This window comes from Coturnix japonica, chromosome 1 (assembly GCF_001577835.2).
Source record: "Coturnix japonica isolate 7356 chromosome 1, Coturnix japonica 2.1, whole genome shotgun sequence".
NCBI lineage: Eukaryota > Metazoa > Chordata > Aves > Galliformes > Phasianidae > Coturnix > Coturnix japonica.
In genome coordinates this window covers 34794664-34815519 of record NC_029516.1, presented here as the reverse complement: position 1 = coordinate 34815519, position 20856 = coordinate 34794664, and the positions used below count along the sequence as shown (strand labels likewise).

At 44.0% G+C, this 20856-nt stretch overlaps 1 protein-coding gene across 1 annotated transcript; it reads right to left on the bottom strand.

Annotated features, from left to right (window-relative positions):
• Positions 1–5138: 5138 nt before the first annotated feature.
• Positions 5139–6579, bottom strand: LOC107310721. The gene is given in 2 exon segments (XM_015856607.2): positions 5139–5303; positions 5305–6579. Coding segments are annotated over 2 exon segments (1413 nt in total). The 5' UTR covers positions 6553–6579.
• Between the last annotated feature and the right edge of the window lie 14277 nt (positions 6580–20856).

Here is a 20856-nt window from a genome sequence, read left to right as displayed (position 1 = left end):
AAAGAAGACAGCCCATGAAATTATCTCTCCAGGACATGAAGACCTGCTCCAGGAAAAGGCAGCAGGCAGCCCAGCTTGGCAACCCAAGGGACAACCTGCTGCAACCAAGAGAAACTCTGCTCAAGACTCACTCTCTTCTCTGCCCAGACAAAAGAAGGCAGCAATAACTATTTAAAAAAGCAGGCTTCTCATCTCCCCAATATGAATTAGTTATTGTCCCAAAGGAGGAGGCTACATTTAATCCCCAGTAAGCTTGCTGACTTCACCTTCATCATGCCACCTGTAATGGAGCAAGGTGTACTCAACACAAACACACTGGCAAGTTCCAGAAGTGACGTGAGGTTTCGTTGCCAGAGTGGGCTGTCAATCTTCCCTTTGTGCTATGGAAAACAAGGCCAGTAGGCAGCTGTTTAATCATTTGAGTCTCTCCTCGTAAGGAACACTCACATTTGCTCTCTTATTCGTGAGGACTCTCAAGGCAGACACAGAGCAGCTGGAGCTGTGTTCCCCCTATCCACCCACAGCAAACTTCAGGGACACGGGCCGTGGTTCATACAGTGACACAGAAAGGCACTTTTTTGCCCTTCCAGTCCTCATCAGAATATTCAGAAACAACCAGAAAACTTGCAGCTTTGAAGGTATCCATAATTTGAACAATTTTCTCCTTGCATACAGTATTGACACCACTTAATGTTTCAATAATGGTTTTCCCTGTAAGTTTTCTAGCTCAGAATTTGGTTGATATTGTTATTGCTTATTACCTCACTATGACGGTATCACATACATTGCATGACATATTCAAAAGACGTGGGGCTTGTAGGGAAATGCCATCTTGTATGGGAAACTGGTAATCACAGCTTGAGCCGCTGATTAATCAGCTGAGGCAAGTGTCGGGTCAGCTGTGGGAGCACAGGTGAGGGTAATTCAGCTGTGCTCCCGGAAGGGGTGGAGCTTGACTCCACCTCCTCTGGGCCTCATTTAAGGGCTGACCACCACTAGAGGCAGCATCTCTTGGAGATAGTTCCTTGGTGGAGATTGCCTCAGTATTTCCCAGTGAGGGTATTCATGTTGGTGAGTTTTTCCTCATAAATAACCTTTTGAATATCTGTTACCATCTTTGTATCATTCCACCTTACAAATTTCCTTTATTTGCATGGCTGAAACGCTTAGAAAAAAATGGAGAGACTCTCATGTTCAGTCTCTGCAGGTCTGACATTATTTATTATGATTACTATATCAAAGAGAGAGAACGATATGAGCTTAGGGGAAAAAAATACCTGAAGCATAGTTGTCACTACCTTTAAAGAGCCATTTAGAGTCATTAGAATTCAACTTAAGCTCTTAAAAATGCAGGTTTACAAATTTTAATAGCTGTTGGCAAGGAAAGCTTGTGCTCATGACCTTTGAGTAAAGCTGCACTCTGGCCCCAGCTCATAGAATCAATTTTCATGTTCCTCATAATGTTTTCCTGAAGTACTCAAAGTAAAAATTACACCTCATATAGTCATGATGTGAAGTACAATCTGACACAAGGTACGGTGGTTCCTTGGAAATAAAATAAAACAGTGGAAGTATAGAAATGTTACTGCTTCTGGCAGGTCAAGCCTACACTACAACCCCAACAGTTTTGTTGGCATTTTCATCAGAACGCCTGTTATGTCCTCACTACAGAAAAAAATCCTATATGTTTTGGCCCATATATACAAAAATTGGCCTTAGGCATGTATAGAAAAATAGGAAGGGAGGAAGTGGGAGATACCTACTTCCGTTAGCCTCTTTCCTGTGAGCTTGGTCCTCACCATTTGAGGCAGGAGAGGATGGAGCCCTCCTGATGGCACCATGCTGTCCCCAGCATCTTCCCCTGGCCAGGACTGAGGATAGCAAGGGCTGCAAAAAGCTCTGTTCTGTCTTTTTTAGAAAGTAAACAGAGAAGATGCTTTGTTTTTAGAAGTAGGTGACAGCTGAAAGTGTGTCTTGTGAAATTTCTCTATGACGAATGTATAGCATCCCTGGAGGAAAAGAGGAGTTTGCCAAGTTAAGACATTTTCTGTTCTTACATAACTAAAGCTGCTTTGATCTAAATTTGACAAGTGATCTGTATATTATACTACCGCAACCACTTTAGTCTTTCTAACTCAAAAAAAAAAACAAATAGCCCAGGGACCAAAATCTGCTCTCAGACATCCTTGTTGCAGAGCTCCCACTGCTTTCAAATTACTGAGAATGAAAGGCAGGTATGGCAGAGGAGCAGGCAGCAAATGCTGCTCCCAAGTTGCTAGGAGCGTTTGTGCAGTTCGGGTCCTGGGATGCTGGTGACTCACCTTGGAAGCTCTGGGTTCGTGTCCCACCTGAGATCCCAGCCTTTCCTGGGACCATCAGCAGTGCTGGGGCTTGCATGAGGAGCTAAACCAGCACTGAACAATCACAGAACCACAGAGGTCAGAAGGGACCTCTGGAGATCATCTTGTCCAACCTCCCTGTGAAAGCAGATACCCTACAATAGTTTGCACAGGTAGGTGTCCAGATGGGTCTTGAATATCTCCAAAGAAGGAGACTCCAGAACCTCTCTGGGCTACCTGTTCTAGTGCTCCGTCATCCTCACTGTTAAGTTCTTCAGCATATTTGTGTGGAACTTCTGATGTTCCATTTCTTGGCCTGTTGCTGCTTGCCCTATCACTACATGCCACTGAAAAAAGTCTGGCCTCATCCAGTTGCCTCCCGCACTTTAGATATTCCCCTAATCTGCACTGACACTGCCTCATTTTATCTGTTTTTCTGTCTGTCTGTCTGTCTGTCTGTCTATCTATCTATCTATCTATCTATCTATCTATCTATCTATCTATTTCTTCTCAGAGGGAGCAGTATTTTACCTCATCCGTGAAAATTACTGACACATAACGCCAACCACCTTTAAAAATAGCCCATGAGGTCTATAAAGTATTACTTATAAACTCTTAGTCTGCTTAATCATCTATTTCTCAATAACGTCTGATTGAAATATGGGTCAGCTTTGGCTCATTAACACCAAAGTGACTTCAGCATTCCCTCTACCTGTACTTCTACCTATACATATATTTATATATAACATATAACGATGTATATACATATAATGTAATACCATTTTTAAGTTCAGTAGTATGAGAAGGGCCGTGAGGGAATGCTGCTGTGTATTGTGACACCAGGGTTGTCCTCTGTACAGAGCTCCCTGTTCTTTGAGCAGTTTCTAAACACTATACTCCAAAGGCAGCAATTACAGATCCATTAACACACATTTTAAAATCCTTAAATACAGATTTGTTTGCTGCATTGTGTCAGAGACCACAGTGTCCTCTGATGGAAGCTCTATGGCTTCTATTTGTAACATTTTTACTTCACATCTTCCACTAACTGTCCTATAACTTCTAGCTTTTTTATATACTAGTCCTCCCTTCCCCATACTCAGTTACAGCCCTGTAGTAACTGTGAACCAAGAATAGTTGCCTTCTAGCTGGGAAATTAAGACAAACTTAGTGCTGAAAATACTCAGTCTCCTTTCACGATACTTTCCCGATGTCAGTGCCAGCTCTGCAGAAAAGGGGGTCCTGGCCATGCCTTCACCATGAACCCAAGTTACAAAGCCCACAAATAATGTCTAATGAACATAGTCAAGCTTAAAGCTGGCTTCTGCAATTGTTAGTCTAAGGCGGCCATCCACCAGTGTCCCAAAGCTGATGCATTAGTTTCACCAAAAGAAGGGCACATATACCACAAGTTTGGTTTGTTTTTTAATTTTTATTAATTTTTATAATTTTTATAAAATTTTATAATTTTTATAAAATTTTATAAATTTTATAATTTTTATAATTTTTATAAAATTTTATAATTTTTTATTAATTTCTATTAAATTATTATTAAAACATATACATCGATGAAATATCAAAGTATATGTTTTAATAATATGCATTTTCTGATCTACATTAACTATATTTAACTATTTAACTATATTTTCAGTGTGGACAAAGATGATTCTTCTTCACTCCATGTGGTCCTGGCATCTAAAAGGCCCTGGAACTTAACATAGAAGTAATGCTAGAAATGCCGCTTGGCTACCAAGGATATGAGCCGCGTCAGCTGTCTACTATATACTCCTAGGACGCTGCCGAGATAGATGTCCTCCCATAAGAGTCTTGCTAGAACTCACGTGCTAAGTAAGCAAGACACTTCTTTATGAAATCCCATCAGATGTTAGCCTGCCAATACGTAAGCCGGTGTTTTCCACACAAGGAAGTCCTCTAAGCTAAGTAAGACTTGCGGCCATCCTTCGGTGCCTCTGCATATCAACAGCCCCTGCCTAAATCAAAAGGACAGAAATAGTATTCCAAGTCTCTTTGCGACCGAAGCCGCGAGTCAATAGCAGAGGGACTCTGCAAAGAGGTTGGTTGTCAGCCGGAGCTTGCAGGAAGCAAGCACGGTGAGGGCCTAGACTACGCGCTGCCACTGTTGACAAGTCGAGGCATAGCTGACCCAGGCTTCTCTCGCCAGTTCTGAGAAACCAGGCTGCAGTTTTCTCCATATTTCTGGGGATGAGACCGTCTGTAGAGGCTGAGCAATTTTTCTCCCCAAAGCAAGTGCCTCAGGGATGCTGAAGAAGGACAGTGTAGTCTCACGATAACAGCTGCCTACCCCTTGTGCATATTCAGTCACAATACATTAGGCTACCGCACTGTTGTTTGTTATGTGACGAAGGGAAAACCATTTGGAAAAGCCCAATCTCAGACTCATAGACAATGAGTGAGAGATATGTCTTCCTCCATGTCCAGAAGTGCTCGTTGTAGGACGACACGTGGGCGTCTCTCAATTTTAGCACAATAAACAGCAGGCCTGTGAAGCGATCTTGCAGCTCCGCAACTCCTGCAGTGCCTGCTTCATAGACTGTGCTGAAAATTCTCACTCGCACCAAATGCTAAGGAGAGAAGAAATGAGACGTAATAGAGAGAACGCTCGAGAATTCATGCCGGGCAACAGATAATCTGCCGCAGGGCCAGTCCTCAATCTTCCTATGAGGAAATGGTTCAGGCATTTTCTACCTCCACACGAAGCAGGCGCAAGAGGTAAAGCAAGACAAGATGTATCCATAGCGCTGCAGGAAAATAGTCCCATCAGCGTATTCCAGAAAGGAGAATGGCCGTCAGGACAGGTGCAATGATCACTGTCCTCAGTTGGTAGGGAGAAAAAGTCTGGCCCTGCTCAGGATTGGTAGGCACCCACTTGCACACCTGATCTGAGGTCTATTGAAAAAAGCTGGTCCAAGCCTGGTCATGGGTGGGCTATGTGCTGGAAAAACTTTTCCTCAGCCACCGCACAACTCTGTGGCCAGATTGTGCTGGGGGTAAAAGCAGCCTCTGTCTCCTGGCTGCTCAGAAAGATGTCCGTATTTTCTTGCTGGACGCCAAACACAATCTCAACAACGACGGCTGTTTTGTGGATGTCTGTCAGATGAATCCTGCAGGAGCGCCTGGAGAATGCCACATTCATACTGCATGTCGCTGCCTCAGGCATGTATTTCCAGGCATTTGTGATCAGCACCCGGAACCATCGGGCAGTCTTCTCCGCGTCTAGGTAGGCGTCCTTGCAGAAGTCACGTAGCAGGCTGGGGTGCTGATTTCCCAGCTCTTCCTTGGAGGTGTGGAGGAAGCACCGCATACCCATCTCCTGCTCCCTCCCGCACGTGCATTCCAGATCTACATGGATGCGGGAGTTCCTTGCTGGCAGCTCCCCTGCGGCACCCAGATCGAGGTGGAAAACGTGCCCACGGGGGGCCGACAGGGGCACAAGCAGGCGGAAGTTGGGCTCATTCTCAGGGGGACACCAGCCTTCATAGGCACTGCTCACCCCGATGGGGTGCTCTGGCACTGGAAAGAAAGTATCTGACACCAGATACTGGCATAAGTTGATGAGGCGACCAAAGAGGAGGAGTATCTGCTCACAGTTATCTCGATGAATTTGGTCTGGCCAGAGCACATCAGCACGGAGAAGATTACTCCCCTCCTCCCCTGCTTTCTCCTGCTGCACCTCCGGTTCCTGTTTCTCCTCCTGCTGCTCCTGCTTACTGATGGAGCTCTCCTCATCACTGATGTCTTCACTTCTCTGGAACTTTTTATAGATCTTCCACATGAACCAGAGAAAAAGGAAGAGAATGCAAAGAACACTGCAAACCTTCCAGTAAGGCAACACAGAGAAGAGCAAGGCTTGAACTTCCACCCTGCTCTTCTCCAGGTTGCTCTCTTCTAATTGCGGAAGCGGAAGCGGAAGCTTTTCCATCCGCTTTCGCAGAAACACCTGACGCATGCGTTCAAGAAGGCTGCAAACCTTCCCGTAAGGCAACACAGAGGACAAGGCTCGAATGCCTATCCAGCTCTGCCCCAGGTTGTCTACGTGTTGCCACTGCAGTGTCATCTGCTCTCGCAGAAACACCTCACGCTGACGCATGCGTTCAAGTGTTTCTGCATCGAACTCATCACCAACAAAAGCCAATCTCTGCGCCAACAAGGCGAAGAAAAACGCCAAAGCCATGATCTGGAAGAGATGAGAGAGGGGAGGTCAGTGAGAGGGGCTGGGTGGGAGCTCGAGCACGGCTGGGGGAGCGGGGCCAGGAGCCACACACAGCCCCTGTGCTCAGGTAGGAGCGGGGTACGAGGGAGCTGGGTGGCAGCAGGGACCGAGGCCAGCGCTGCTGCTGACTGCCCAGAGAGCCTCTGCCGGCACTGCAGGCTCCCAAACCCCTCCCGGCCCAGCACAGCCTTCCCCCTGCTGCTGCACTCACCGCTGGCCCAGGCCAAAGTGGAGCAGCGCTGCCCGCTGCTGGCCTCGATGCCAGCCCCGCATTGTGACGCGCTGTGCCGTCACAGACGCCCCATCCCCACCCTTCGGCCCCACCCTTCGGCCCCCCTCAGCTGCCCTGGGTCTCCATGGCCGCGGCATTGGCCCTGTTCTGAGGCACGTGGCCGGACTGGGTTTCCTTTGTTTCCCTCGGGTTTTACTGCAGAGAAAGCAGTTGGCTTCATATATTGTACTACTCTAAGGGGCGATTACAGATTAAACGCATCTTGTTCTTAACCTGATTTTTTTGGTTGCATTTGCTTCAATTTCTTCAGTTTTTGTTGATGCAATATTCTTTTTATTATTTTCCGCAGATGTAGCTCTTCTAAGCCTGTTCAGGTCCACTTTAAATCTCAGTCTTTGTCCACTCTTGACTTCTTGACTCAAGAGAGGGATCTCTGAGACGAGTGTGTTTCAGCCTATCTGCAGTGCAGTAAATAAAGTGGGCCTGTCCATCTTGAGCCTTGTCTATGTTTTTCTGAGTTCCCAGGGTCTCCCTTAGGTTTGCCTGCAGTTAGATTAGTTTTCACCAATTCTTTTACTCCTTTAAGGGATCACGACAGACTAAATAGCACACATTATGGGCAACTCTTAATGAGTATTAGTGGATATTCCAGGATCTGAATCAGAAATTTAGTCTCTTGTTTATGTGAATCTTTATTCAGTGTAGTTTTAAAATTTTCTTAAGTAGCGTTAATTGGAGTAAATAATTCTGATCTTAATCAGCAAGTTCCTGAGATGCATATTGCTGACAAGAATTGTAAGGCTTTTGATACTGTCCCCCGTGACATCCTTAAACAAAGCTGAGGAAGTATGGTAGATGAGTGGACAGTGAAGTGGGTCGAGAATTGGCTGACCTGCAGAGTGCAGAGGGTTGTCGGTTGGTGGTGCTGGTGTCTGGTTGGAGGCCTGTACTAGTGCGCGTCCCCCAGGGATACTGTACTGGTCCGGTCTGTTCCAACATCTTTATCAACAACCTTGATGAGGGGATTAGTGCACCACCCTCAGCAAGTTTGCTGATGACACGAAAGTTGGGAGGAATTGGCGACACGCCTGAAGGCTGTGCTGCCCATTCAGCGGAGCCTGGATAGGCTGGAGAGCTGGGGCAGTAAGAAACCGGACTGAAGGTTTAACAAAAGCACAGTGTGAGTCTTGCACCCTGGTAGAAAATAATTGCATGCACCAGTACAGGCTGGGGAAGACCTGCTGGGGCAGAGGAGCTCTGCTGAGAGGGAAACCCTGGGTTGTCCTGGTGGGACGACAGATTGACCATGCGAGCAGCTCAGTGTGCCCTTGTAGCCAAAAAAGCCAATGGCATACTGGGGTGTATTAAAAAGAGCGTGGTTCCAGCAGAGTCGAAAGGAGGTGATCCTCCCCCTCTACTCTGGGCTTGGTGAGGGCCTCATCTGGAATATTGTGTCCAGTTCTTGGGTCCCCAGTACAAATACAGGGATCTCTTGGAAAGAGTTCCAGCGGAGGGCCACTAAGATGGTTGAAGGGTCCGGAGCATCTTACCCCTGTGAGGAGGAGACTTAGGGAACAATGGGGTTCTGTTTAGCCTTGAGAAAGAAGGCTGAGGGGGACTTGATCCAGGTTATAATAACCTGCAGGTGTGGAGCCATAGTGGTGAGGCTGGTCTCTTTCAGTGTGCGTGGGGATAAGGACTAAGGGGGTAATGGGAGTGAAAGTACAGCATAGGAAGTTCCGCCACCGATAATGTGCGGAAGATCTTCTTTACATGTGAGCTGTGACGGAGCACTGGACAGCTGCCCTGGAGGTGGTGGAGTTCGCCTTCTCTGGAGACATTCAAGCACCCGGCCAGGATGCCTACCTGTGTGACATGGTAGTAGGAGCCCGCTGCTTTGCAGGGGGGTTGGACTCGATGATCTCTGGAGGTCCCTTCCAACCCCTACAATTCTGTGATTCTGTGTGATTCTGTGATACAAACCCATGAGGATTACTACCACATCTAGGGTTAAAATGTTATTTGTTCCACTACAGAAAAGCCAAATCATTGCATTACTTGCTTCTCTCTCTTTATTGCCAGGGTGATTTTCCAGGAAGAGATTTTTAAAAATTACAGCCAAGCAAATCACACACTGCAAAAGAGGTAGGAGAGAAACCACACGGCCTTGTGAATACGAAAGCTGCACTTTTGGTAGATTTTATCTGTGTCTAGTAAGCAAGGAGAGAAACAGTGTTTTGTTTAATAGTTTGGGAAATCATGCAGTGAATGCCCAAAGAAATGCTGTTGGTTGAGGCCAGGGCACACTCCAGCACAGCCTCCCACGTGGAGAGCTGTATGCCAAGCCTGGCCAACGCGCACACTTTTGTATGATATAACTGTCACGGAGGGCATGACTTTTTAGCTAATTATTTTTGCTGTTACAGCACATAATGTGGATGGTTTTACATCATAATAATATTTCTTTTGTCCTCTAATTATGAGCATATTTAATATAACAAAGAACCAGTAGGAATTGGAAATCGTTCAGTTCATCCACTGCATTCCTCTGCCTGTGACAGATTATATCTTACATTGTGTTCAATAAAGATCTTTCCAACATACAAAAAAACACTGAAAAGTCATGTTAAGTGACCGGGGGGAAATAGTACAGAACCAGTAGATAGTATTACAGGAACATCTGCTGGAAACTTTTTTGTTATGAAGTACGACATTTATACCTTGGCAATGAGCAATATTCACATTAACTGCAGATTATTTGTACAATCGACCACTTGACAGCACTACCCAGCCTGTTTCCATGGCAGATGGAGACTTTGCCCCATGCTGTTGGAGGAAAAATCCTGGAACAATTCAACTACTGGGATCTTAATAATATCAGTTCTCAAGCAGGACACAGGGTACCTGAGTACTGGCTGGCTTCCTCTAAGATATGTCTGCATACCCTGTTTCTGTCTTTGAGGCAGCTCGTGGGTTTTTTTCTATAAGAATGCAAAGAAAATCAGTTAAGAGAAATAATAATGGATAAAAGAAATCAGTCAGAAGGGCCACATCACTCCCTTGGTTTTAAATACATTTCAATAAGGAAACTTCTCTGTTTTAGAGGCACATATTTGATGGAAGGTATCTATCTTTATATACACAAATACTTCTCTGTTGTTTTTTCATAAATTAAAATGCAGCTGCGATGACTGTGCTGTGGAAGGGGGCAAGAATAGGTAAATATAAATAACTCTGGGGAATTAACAGGCCTAATGGAAGTGACCCGGAATGCATGCAAAGCAGCACTTTAAACAAATGTTTGGATTCTCTTTGACACAGAGAGCTCTAGGAGACATGATCACTGTCTCTGAATTTCAGATTGTCTTTCCACTCACTGCCATTAATGTGTGTGTGTTTCTGCCATGAGATGCTGTGGGGTCCCTGTGGGCCGGAACCCATCTGGGCTGAATACAGTTTATCAGAGACCACAAAAATCATCCATCACACTGTCTCACTCCAAAAGTGTGTTTCTGCTGAGGACAGTAAGGGCTGCCTGGCACGGGGATGTGAATAGATGTGATGGAGCAGCCAGAGCTGGGGCATCTGGTCAGGCTCAGTGCTGAAGCTACAAAGATGACTGCTTCTTCAACAAGGGTGTCAGAGTCAAATGCATAGTAACAGTGAGCCTTTATTCATTCTCCTTTGGCCAGTTCCAGATTCTTCACGCTACTAAGCAGAATCTTTGCTTTTCCCTCCTCATCCCAGATAGGGAATCAGAGCAAGTTCCTTTCCTATCTTCCAAAGGGGAGCTGAAATCCTGCCCTCAAATTAGCCCTTGTTTTGTGAGTGACTTAGCTGAAGTCTTAGCCCACCTTGTGCAGACAACAGACAGTCTAGAGCCCTTGCACGCATTGTTTTCTCTCTTGTTGTTCATGCTCTGATCAGTAAGGGTTAATACATGGCTGAGGCTCTCCTCACATGCCGGGCAGCTCAGGTAGTCATTTCACTGGTTTAATGGAATCTCTGGCACCAGCCTGTTGGGCATATAGAATTACACCATTCAAAATGTTTCCCTAGACATCCAATGAATAATGAAAAGAGTTTAAAAGGTACTTCAACTGATATGCCTTTACATCCTTAGGGGTGTGGGGTTATCTTTTGGAAAAGCTAAATCTATGGTAGTTCGAAGTGTTTTCCTTAAAATGTGCATTCTTTAGGGTGAGAGATGGCTATAGAACAGGAGAAAACAAGTGCTTTGGTATTGATACTACTCATCTGTGTTGTGCCTATCTGACCCAATTTCATTCCATCTTTTGTCTCACATGTGCTCTCTTTGAATAAATTCCCCAGGTAAGGGGGCTGAGATGGTATATAGCCATCAAATCCTTGTTGTAGACAAGTATTCCTGGCAGGGAATATTTACCACAGGTCAGAAGGGGCTGCTGTTTGGCCACAGCAAAGCTGAAATGGGTACTACATAACAAAAACTCATCCTGACCCTTTAGTTAATTCCATGCATGGAATTTGCTTAAAGCCTTAGCAGTAATGATAAATGTTTGCTAACTTCACAAAACCTTGCAGAAGTCTGACAGCGGGCACATATCCCAGTGTGTAGCTGGGCAGCTTAGATTACAGACTGACAATGTTTCTTTTCTTCCAATCCATGGTCCCAGGAGGGAGAGTATCTTGTCATATCAGCAGTGAAGATCTAATGTAGTCTTCACACTGTGCCAACAATCCATTAGTGAAGCCTCCTGGTTACAAGCCTGCTTCTCTCTTGCTGACTTCACACGTTACCTGTACAGGCATGACAAGGGCAATGTCAAGACTCGCCTTGGCTTTCCCCGTGTGAAACACCCAGAATCAGAGGTTACAAAATAATGTATTTTTAAGATTAAGCTTAGACAGAAATGACAGTGGCCACAAATAAGAAGAACTACTTAGGAGTCTCTTAGAGTCATAGAATGGCTTTGGTAGGAAGGGACTCTGCTATTTTACAGTTCTTTGTGAGCACATTCAATATGAACTTGTGCAGTTATTTAACCCATATAAGTAAAGATAGTGTCAATGAAGGCAAATTGTTTACAGTGAAGATGAAGAAATGTTGCACCGAAACTCAACATTTCTGCCTCCACTCAGACTACTGCACATACCTCAACTTGAACATTTGTTCAGTTTTCTCTCTTTTCTCCAGGCAACTCATCATGGACATCTTGACACCTTCCCTCCTCCCATCCCCAAGTAAACGACAATGACAAAAAAGCTTAATTTCTGTTCTGTTACTTGGTTATTTCAGATATGGAATCCCATGAATGAATGCATGTTCATGAATACACGAACAAAAGCACACCCCTTTGTTTTTATATTCTTGCCTGAACATCCTCTAATGATGTGTATGGGTGAGAGAAAGCAGAACCAGATGAGCCTTTGCAGTGACATAATGTGTGTGCTCTGTGTTATGTTATACTCCGATGCTGTAGCAGGGCAGGCTACTCCCAGGCTTCTGAGGCTCACTTCAGCCAGCCCTGCAAGCTGGCTATCTGATGCAAAGACCAATGGATTCAGTGGAATCTTTTTTTCAGATCTTCAGAGCAGACTCCAAGCTGCAAGTCTGGTTAATGCTGCAGCAGAGAACATCTGATTATTACACAGGGCTGGTCGGGAATAGTAATCAAATTGCCTAAAGGAAAGCATTTAGGATGCATTATTTAAACTGCATTAGATATCCATGTGGTCATTCCCAGGCAGAATGAATATTTCCTCAATTTTATCCAATTTTATTCAACTTAATTTACACCTTTTGTTAGTTGGGATGAATATTGCTCTGTAACATGTCTGAAGGAAGCAGGCTCTGCAGGAAATGGTGTGAGCTACTGACGTCATTGCTATCAAGGGAGCCTAGTATTAGAAAACATTGCAATAGTACAGGGTTTTCTCTTGAATAAGACATAAAATCAAAGCTGCTCCTCTGGTTGCAATTATGTGGTAAATATAATTGCATCTTGAACATGGAAGTACATATGTCAGCAGAAGGCAGGAATGGCTTCTCTAATGTCCAGACTTGCAATGTTTCCCTTACTACATGGAAATGAAGTTTGCCAACAAGGTCCTTCTCACCATGATGTGTGCCCTGCCCCATCCTCACTGGCTTTTGCACTCAATTGCAATTGGCCGCGTTCCACCCGAACTGCAGCATAGGTGCATTTGAGTCATCTCAGTCTTGGAGAACAACTTTATTCTCAACAACGGCTTAATCTCACAGGCCCCAAAATCAAGAAATGCTTCTGATTTTGTGCAATTTTCTAAGAAGCATCTTTAGAATTTTCTCACAAGAAAAGGAGCTTCTCTCCCTCTCCAGACATTGTTACAATCACGGAGTTATTGTGTGAGAGACAGAGCGTGCTTCCCTGCCGCCCCCTGTGCCAGGCTCCCTGCCTCTTGCAAACCAATCACAGCAACTCAGAGATGTCCCTCACCCACCAGTTCAGCAATGATTTATCAGGAATCAGGAGTCGCAGTTTTCTCAGACTGCAACTACAGGGTCTGAAGTCACCAAAATGGTGAGGGGAGAATGGTCTGTGAGTTTGAGCTTCAAGGGAAATTTGCTTGTTGTCAGCTACAATGATTAGTCAGTGCTGGTACTCAAGAAAAATGTGCTCCCTGTAAATATTGAGTTGTGTCATTATCGCTGGTAGGTTGGGCTTTCATAAATATTGACATTCTGTAATTAGACAGCTGGCTGTAAACTGGAGGAGACAGTCATTAAAATAGCCATTAACAGAGCTCGGAGCAGAAAAAAAGGCTGCTTCTTATTCATTCAGGACAATAAAGCTGAGAACAAAAAAAGGAAATTTATATATATTCTACATTTGATGTAATCTCTGTTATATCCCCATTCTATATTCCCTATAATTCTTCAGCCAAACAGCTCATCCTGGATCTTCATTTCCAGTTCACTCCAATGAAAGTATAACTGTGTGTCTGTGTGTACAACATAGAGTGATCCAGAAAGGACATGGAAAAGTACTTGCAAGGTCTTTGTATGGACTTTATAGCCTGCTTGCAAATACCAGGTAGTACCAGACAGGCTGCTGTGTAAAGTGACTGATCTATGACAGGTTTTCACAGACTAAACGCCACTGTTGTTAACTGAACACTTTGCTTTCTGCCACAAGAAAAATACCCTCGATTCACTAGCAATAGATACTGGACAAGTTTCTAGCTTTGGCTTTCTGTTAGAATGACCAAAGCACAGTGTTGTCAGAAAGCCTGTCCTTTTGTTTCTCGTATATAAATGCAGTTTCACCACCTATGAAATGTTAGCCTGATTACTCTCTCAAGTCCCATACATTGTTCACTCATTTATTTGTTTTTATTTGTAGAAATTGTATAGTTAAAGGTTGCGCTTCATCTTTTGAGTGATAAAATGACTTCTGTTGTTTGCATGGTCATAACCTTCTGGGGGAAGGGAAGGAATTTTCAGAGCTAGGAAGCAGCAGGCTGATCAGTGGAGCTCCTCAGCATGCAGTCTTGGGTCACTGCTGGTCCCAGGCCATTAAGAGGTGTAACAACTGGAAAAATCCTGCCCTTCAGAAAATCCAAATCTGCATATTCCAACACACACTGGCAATCAAACATGCAGAACGGGAGGATGTGAAAATGATAAAAAAGAATCATTCTGCTTTAATGTTCATTATAATGATGAGGGCTGCCGTGCTGCAGAAGGCAAGTCCACAGGTTTTTCTCTCTCCAAATAATCCAGATGGTGGTACTGAAATTTATCTCATAAAATCTTACAGTTGCCATGAATTGATTCTGAGATTCCTCCATAATGACGGTACATACGCGATTTGAAATCTTCTGACTGGAGTCTCACAACAGGCAGGTAGAAACCCAAGGCAGCCACCCAACGAGCAGGCTGTCATAGCCATTAACCACAATTCCCCACCCGTCTCTTTGATGAGAGCCAATGCCAGTAAGCATTACAAGTGGATTATTGTTTTACACTCAGCATGAAAGATGCTCTTATTAAGAAGAAGAAATAAGGTTAATCTGACTAAAATCACTTTAAGGGAATGACTGCAAATTGAAGTGATTAGCAATGGTAAGTCCAAAGAAGTGTCTGTTGTAGATATGCAGCCAGGGAGGTCTTGGAACGTGGGGAACTGCTGATATCCATCTCCTGAGTTTGCAGTGTTTTAGATATAATCGTTTCACTTACATATTTTATTGTATATTGCACCATAGCTGAATCTCTGTATGGATTTGTGCATGTGTACATCTACAGGGAAAGGAGAAACTGGTGGATTTTTCTAGTCCAAGTTACACGTATTCATACGCGATCCTGACTGCAATATATTCTTCTGGTGCTTTTATGAGTTAGCACATGTACTCATGCTGCATCAGAATCATGTAGCAGAAAGGCAGTCAATTTGTTCTTACCACAGCGTCCAACAATTCACCTCTTGATCCTGCCCTTTTCACAAGTTTCTCAATGAGTGATTACGACTAGGAAAGCTGAAAGCTGAGAAACATCTCTTCTCTGTTAACAAATGATCCAGAAAGTCTTTAGAGCTACATGGGTGTATCTGCATAACGCAGATCTGACTGGAGGAGTCTGCCCGTACCTACCATGGGCTGGATGAGATCATGAGCTTGCATAAATCACCACCATAGTGATCTCACTTCTGAGCTGCGGGCTAACACAAGCCTCTAGTGCCCCTGCTTTATGTCTTCTTTCCAAAGCTCTTCAAGACAGAGACATTCACCATGGCATATTGTGAGGATGATCCTGCCAACTCAGTAACTCCCAACGGGGAATCAGGAGCTGGAGAAATGGATGAGAAAGCTCTCAAAGCTGGGGGATTTGTCCCTGCTGCCCACGGATATTAGAGGGGAGAGTGTCTCCTCAGAAACCTCCTAATCTTCCTTTTTCTTCAGGCTACCTCAGTAGGTGAAGCCTGACTCTTCCTTTCTTGCAGGGAAATAAGTGCAGGAGATGCCACAGTTAGCAGGAAAGACCCCCACATGCTCCATGGCAGCAGGGATCCAGCACAGAGTTAATCTCTCAGGGTGCTCCGAGGGATGCTCTGGTCCTACCACAGGAAAAAGAAAAAAGAAAAGGCAGGGAATGCTGAGGCCAGAGACAACGAGACACTGCTCTGTTCCAGCTGCAGCAATTACCTGAGCTGTCAGAAAAACAGCAGGTCCTAAATTTTGAACAGAAGGGACTAAATGCCTCCCTGGAGCAAATCCAGCAGTTTCCGCAGGTTATGGGAAAGATTTTGGTCCTCCGTCTGGTTGTTGGTTTGTTGGGTTTTTTTTGCACAGAGCTAAATATTTTCTGTAACACTGAGTCCAAGGGCTGAAATGATCTTTCAGAGGCAGAAGTTTGGCATCAAAGTCAGCTGACAAAAATACCTTACTGCCACTGGAACTGGTTTCTCTGTATTCCTTGTGCACGTTAAGCAAAGCAGCATCTTTCAGACAGACAGCTCTTACTGATAGGCATTGCAAAATCCAATTTCAAGTGCACTCGAGGGTTCCTCTGTTAGTGGGAATTGCTTCTTGCCCTATCTTTTTCAAAGGGTTGTGGTGAGACCAATGAAGAGGCTTCCTTCAAAAACCCTCCAGCATTCTGAGCTAATTCTGTGGTGAAACACACCCTGTGCCAGCTACCATCTTCACTCTCTGGGTAACTGAGCGCATATGGGGAGTTGTCTATGGTGTGTAGAAGTTGCCTTTGATTTTGATGGTACACTTTTACAGATGACAGTATTTAGTAGGACTGAAAATATCCTAACAGCTAAAGTATGCAGTAGTGATATGCTTATCTTGCAGCACACAGCTTGGTGGGGATCTCAGCATTTCTTACAGGATGGTAATTCAGATTGCTCATTTCAACACTGTGTGGGCTTTGATTCCCAAAGGTGGGAGCAGGGCTGGATGCTGGACACCATGCACCCAGGTGTGGTGTGGGGGGAAGGGCAGCAGATCCCACAGCTGATGCTACAATCCCATTCCCGTCTCAGCATGATGTTCCCAGTGTGGCTGCCGCAAACACATGGATGCTGAAAGAGGCTGAGGATGCTTATCTGAGCAGGAGGCTGCTGTGCTTTGTTTCCAGGGAGGCCACTTCTGTTCAGCTTCTTTAAGTCTCATTTTACCCATCTGTTATGCGATGCTCATTTGCTCAGAGTGGTGTCATGAGACTTCACTGATGTATATGAAGTTCTTTGATGCATGACAGCTCTACATGAAAAATAAAACAATCAGAGCTTGTTTCCATCTTTATCATTTTTACTTGGACATCAGCAGCTATTTGGTGTTATTGAATGATATCACTAAAAAAAAACCCAAACATTTTATTTATTCATTCCATTTATTCAGTGGCCCATGAATGGCCCATTTTTCTGTGGGGGAGGTTTGGAGGGGGGATCTTGGCCAATATAATATAAAATCTACTCATATTTGTTTTTCTCATGATGCTGGTTATGATCTCCTTTTCCCCCTTAAAACTATAAAGAAATTCCCCAGTCCTCTCCCATAACTACCTTTCCCTGGAGTAAAGCGATCTGCATTGTTTGCAAATTACATTTGGAAAAGCAAACAGAGGGGGAAAAAAAACAGTATTTAAAAGTACCCTTATCAGAGGTAGAGCAGCACAAACAATTTAAGAAAGCTGGTAGTTGATCACTAACCACTACTGATGGAAAAGCAGGTTGGACATCAGTGGTACAGCCCATAGTCAGCTGCTGAAGTCAGCTGAGGCAGAGGGGCAGATGCACAGCAAGGGTAGAAGCTTCTCACTGAAGGCCTGAACTGCTCCCATTACTTCTGCATCACCCTGCATACGCTCGGAGGCCACAGCTAAAGGACTGAAGAAGCCAAAACATTCTTCTCATCTGTCGGATCGACTCAGCGACTGGTCTGAGAGTTACAGATGCCGGATGCAAAGCCGCAAGTTGATAGACATTGCCATTAATGTGTTTTAATTAAGTAGCGGAAAGGAGTAGTGAGGGGACTAAAGGAGTGACAGTGACAGTGAACACCAAAGAGCCTGGATTTGTTTCTCTTGTATCTGTTCCTTTCATCAGCAAGCATGGGATCAGTGCTGCTGCCCAGCTAGTGCGTATTGCTGGGAAATGTGAGAGTCCTGCTGTTTCTAGGTTGAGTTTAAACATTTGAGTCTGTCTGTTTATTATGGAGCACACTCATATCAGCCTCATATTCCTCATACACATTTGGCTTAATTTGCTCACGTGCAATAGATAACTCACGTTTTTAAGGTCTAGTTATCCATCATTCCCCACCAGTCCAGAGCACTCTTGGTTCTCCATCTGCACAATAATATTAGCAACCACCAGAGCCTTTAGTTTTGTTATGGAGATGCCATGAAATGCTTTTGGCTTTCTCGTGGCCCTGCTGGTCTGATTATGAGCGGATTCCCCACAAGTGCCTGTGTGCTACAGACACATCCCGGCGGCTGCCTGAGGTGGCTCCCTGCTAAGGAACCCCCAGGGACTACCATAGGCTGCAGCTCTCACGTCAGATCTGGGGGTGTCTGTGTGTCTGTCTGTGCAGCTTCTTTGTTTTCAGCAGACACACAGAAATGTGGAATGAGTACGTAGGCAGAGTATGAAAATGTGCCTTAGGTGGAAAATCAGACTGTATAGAAATATACAGTGAAGGTTTATTTTCCCCAGTTAGAAGGAGTCTAAAAAATCTGCATTTCCATGGATCTCAGACACCGTAGATGAGTTTTGTCACAGCTTATGCAGATCTGAATTTCATGTGTGGGGATTTTTCCAATGTAAGGCCTTTCAAGATTTCTCAAATACTTCTGGAAATTGAAAGGAGAAGAGAGCCATGCTACACTGCTGCGACTTCATCACAACTGGTGTCAGAAAAATGTATGCTCATTCCTACTCCTTTTCTTTGCTCTTCCTTTTAGCTCTCTTTTCCGTGTCAAGTTCCAACCTCTCTGTAAATCAGACTTTAGTTTAAAGCACATACAGTGTGCTTTATAATAATTTATAAATTTATAATAATTTATAAATTTATGATTTATAATAATTTATAAGCAATTGTGAAATTTTCTAAAGATATAATGAATTATAAGTAAAACCTAACTAGAGGCGTATGTTGATATGCACTTTGGATATGAAGCATTGTTCTTGTCCCTTAGGTGTGCATTAATATCGGTTCCATTGTGTGTAGCTTCAGACATTGCTTCACCTCTTACCTGAATTCTGCATCTGCAGGAAGTCCCTTAAAATCCAGCTAAGTTGCAGATGGATGCAGAGATTCAGCCTGCCCAGGAATTATGACAGGAAGAAGCCTCTGCACCAGCTTGGTGTGATTTGTCTTTTCTAAAGTTAGCTGCCTAAAAATGGCAAATCTCATCTCAGCCATGTTTGCTGTACAATGAATGGAAAAAGAAGGCAACCTGCAGGCTGACTGACTCACTAGAAAGGCTGTGAATTAGAAAGGATCCTAAGTGACTGAACCTTGGGCATCAAATTCCAGCTAGACAAGCACAGTTAATCAAAATCAATCCAGCCCCAGATGACTTCGGTCCTTATGGGATTTATAAAAAACTGCAGTGCAGACCTTCAGAAGTGGCAGCAACTGCCCCATTAAATTCGATGTCATAATCCCTGCATCAGCCATCCCATGGGATTTCATCCTTCACAAAAGCTCATTTTTTCTCGGGAGTTGGAAAGAGGAGTTGGATATGAAGCAGAGGGAGCTTTAAAGACCACCACTGATTTAACACTTTGCTGCACTGGTCTTTTGGAGATTTAAAAGCTGCTGGGTTATTTCATGAGGGATAAATGCAAAAAAGCAAAATATAAAAAAGTAATTTATTAGTAACCTATTCACATCACACTATGGCCCTGTAATTAAATTTGTCTTACTGAAGTCCATGTACTTCTTTATGGCCATAGATAAGGGCAATGCGTTTGAGAATTCGGGATTAAGATGGGGAAGAGATCAAATCTCTTCTTCCATGAGAAATGTCCAGAAGAAAGAAGGGGCAGGATGAGAGAGACAATCCAAGAGAGACAGAGGGAGGGTTTCAAATACCCAGTGGGAGAGCAGGGAGAAGGAACAGCTAGACACGTCTTGGATGTACCTTAGGAAAGAACAACATGCAATGTACACAACCTGTAACAAAGGAAATACTTCTGTTCAAGACAATAGAAAAAAAATGTTCACAATATCCAAACACTGCAAAAAAATGATGTATGTTGTGAAATTTTTACTTCCTTAGACTTTCAACAGTCATATGGACCTGTTATAATTCACCTGGAACCTACTCTGAATGGGGGATGAATGCGTGACTTAATTAGGAATGGGTTTGTAGACAGATAAACTTACAGATATATAAATAATCAAACACAGCAACATTCTGAAACTCCTTGTCCCAGTGACCCTGCAAGACATCATAGTGTTTACATTTTTGTTACATTTTGAGGTCAGCAGGGGACATAAGAGGCCACGCTCATATTGACATATCTTCCCGCATTTGGGACAGATTGGTACAAGTTGACAGGTTCCAAGGGGAAGTTGTTCCTAGAAAATAATCTCCAAATAAATGTCTACATAAAAATCAAGCCCTCGACAATGAAAGTGTGCTTCCTTCTGTTCACCAGGCCTGTCAAATTCAAATGTGAATGTATGACAAAGTTTTCTGGCATGTGGCACCCATAGTTAGACGTAGACTGATGGTATAGGCATCAAGGATTCAATAATTAGAGCAAAACTCTTGTTGCAGTCAACAGATACCTTGATCTGAAGAAGAGTGTTATGTCCATATAACAACTTGAAGCGCAGAAAAAATGAGTGTCATCTGTTCATGCAGCACCTCATCCAAAACCAGAGGCACCACTGGTTGGAGGTTTGGCTTCCATGTATGAATGCAATGGAAGGACCTAGTTTCTGTATAATCCTCAAGAAATTTCCACTGATTTGGTCAGGAAGCAGGAATACCAGGTAGTACCATTTTACCCCCTTCCAACAACCAGTTCCGCTGGTTATTGAGGTGA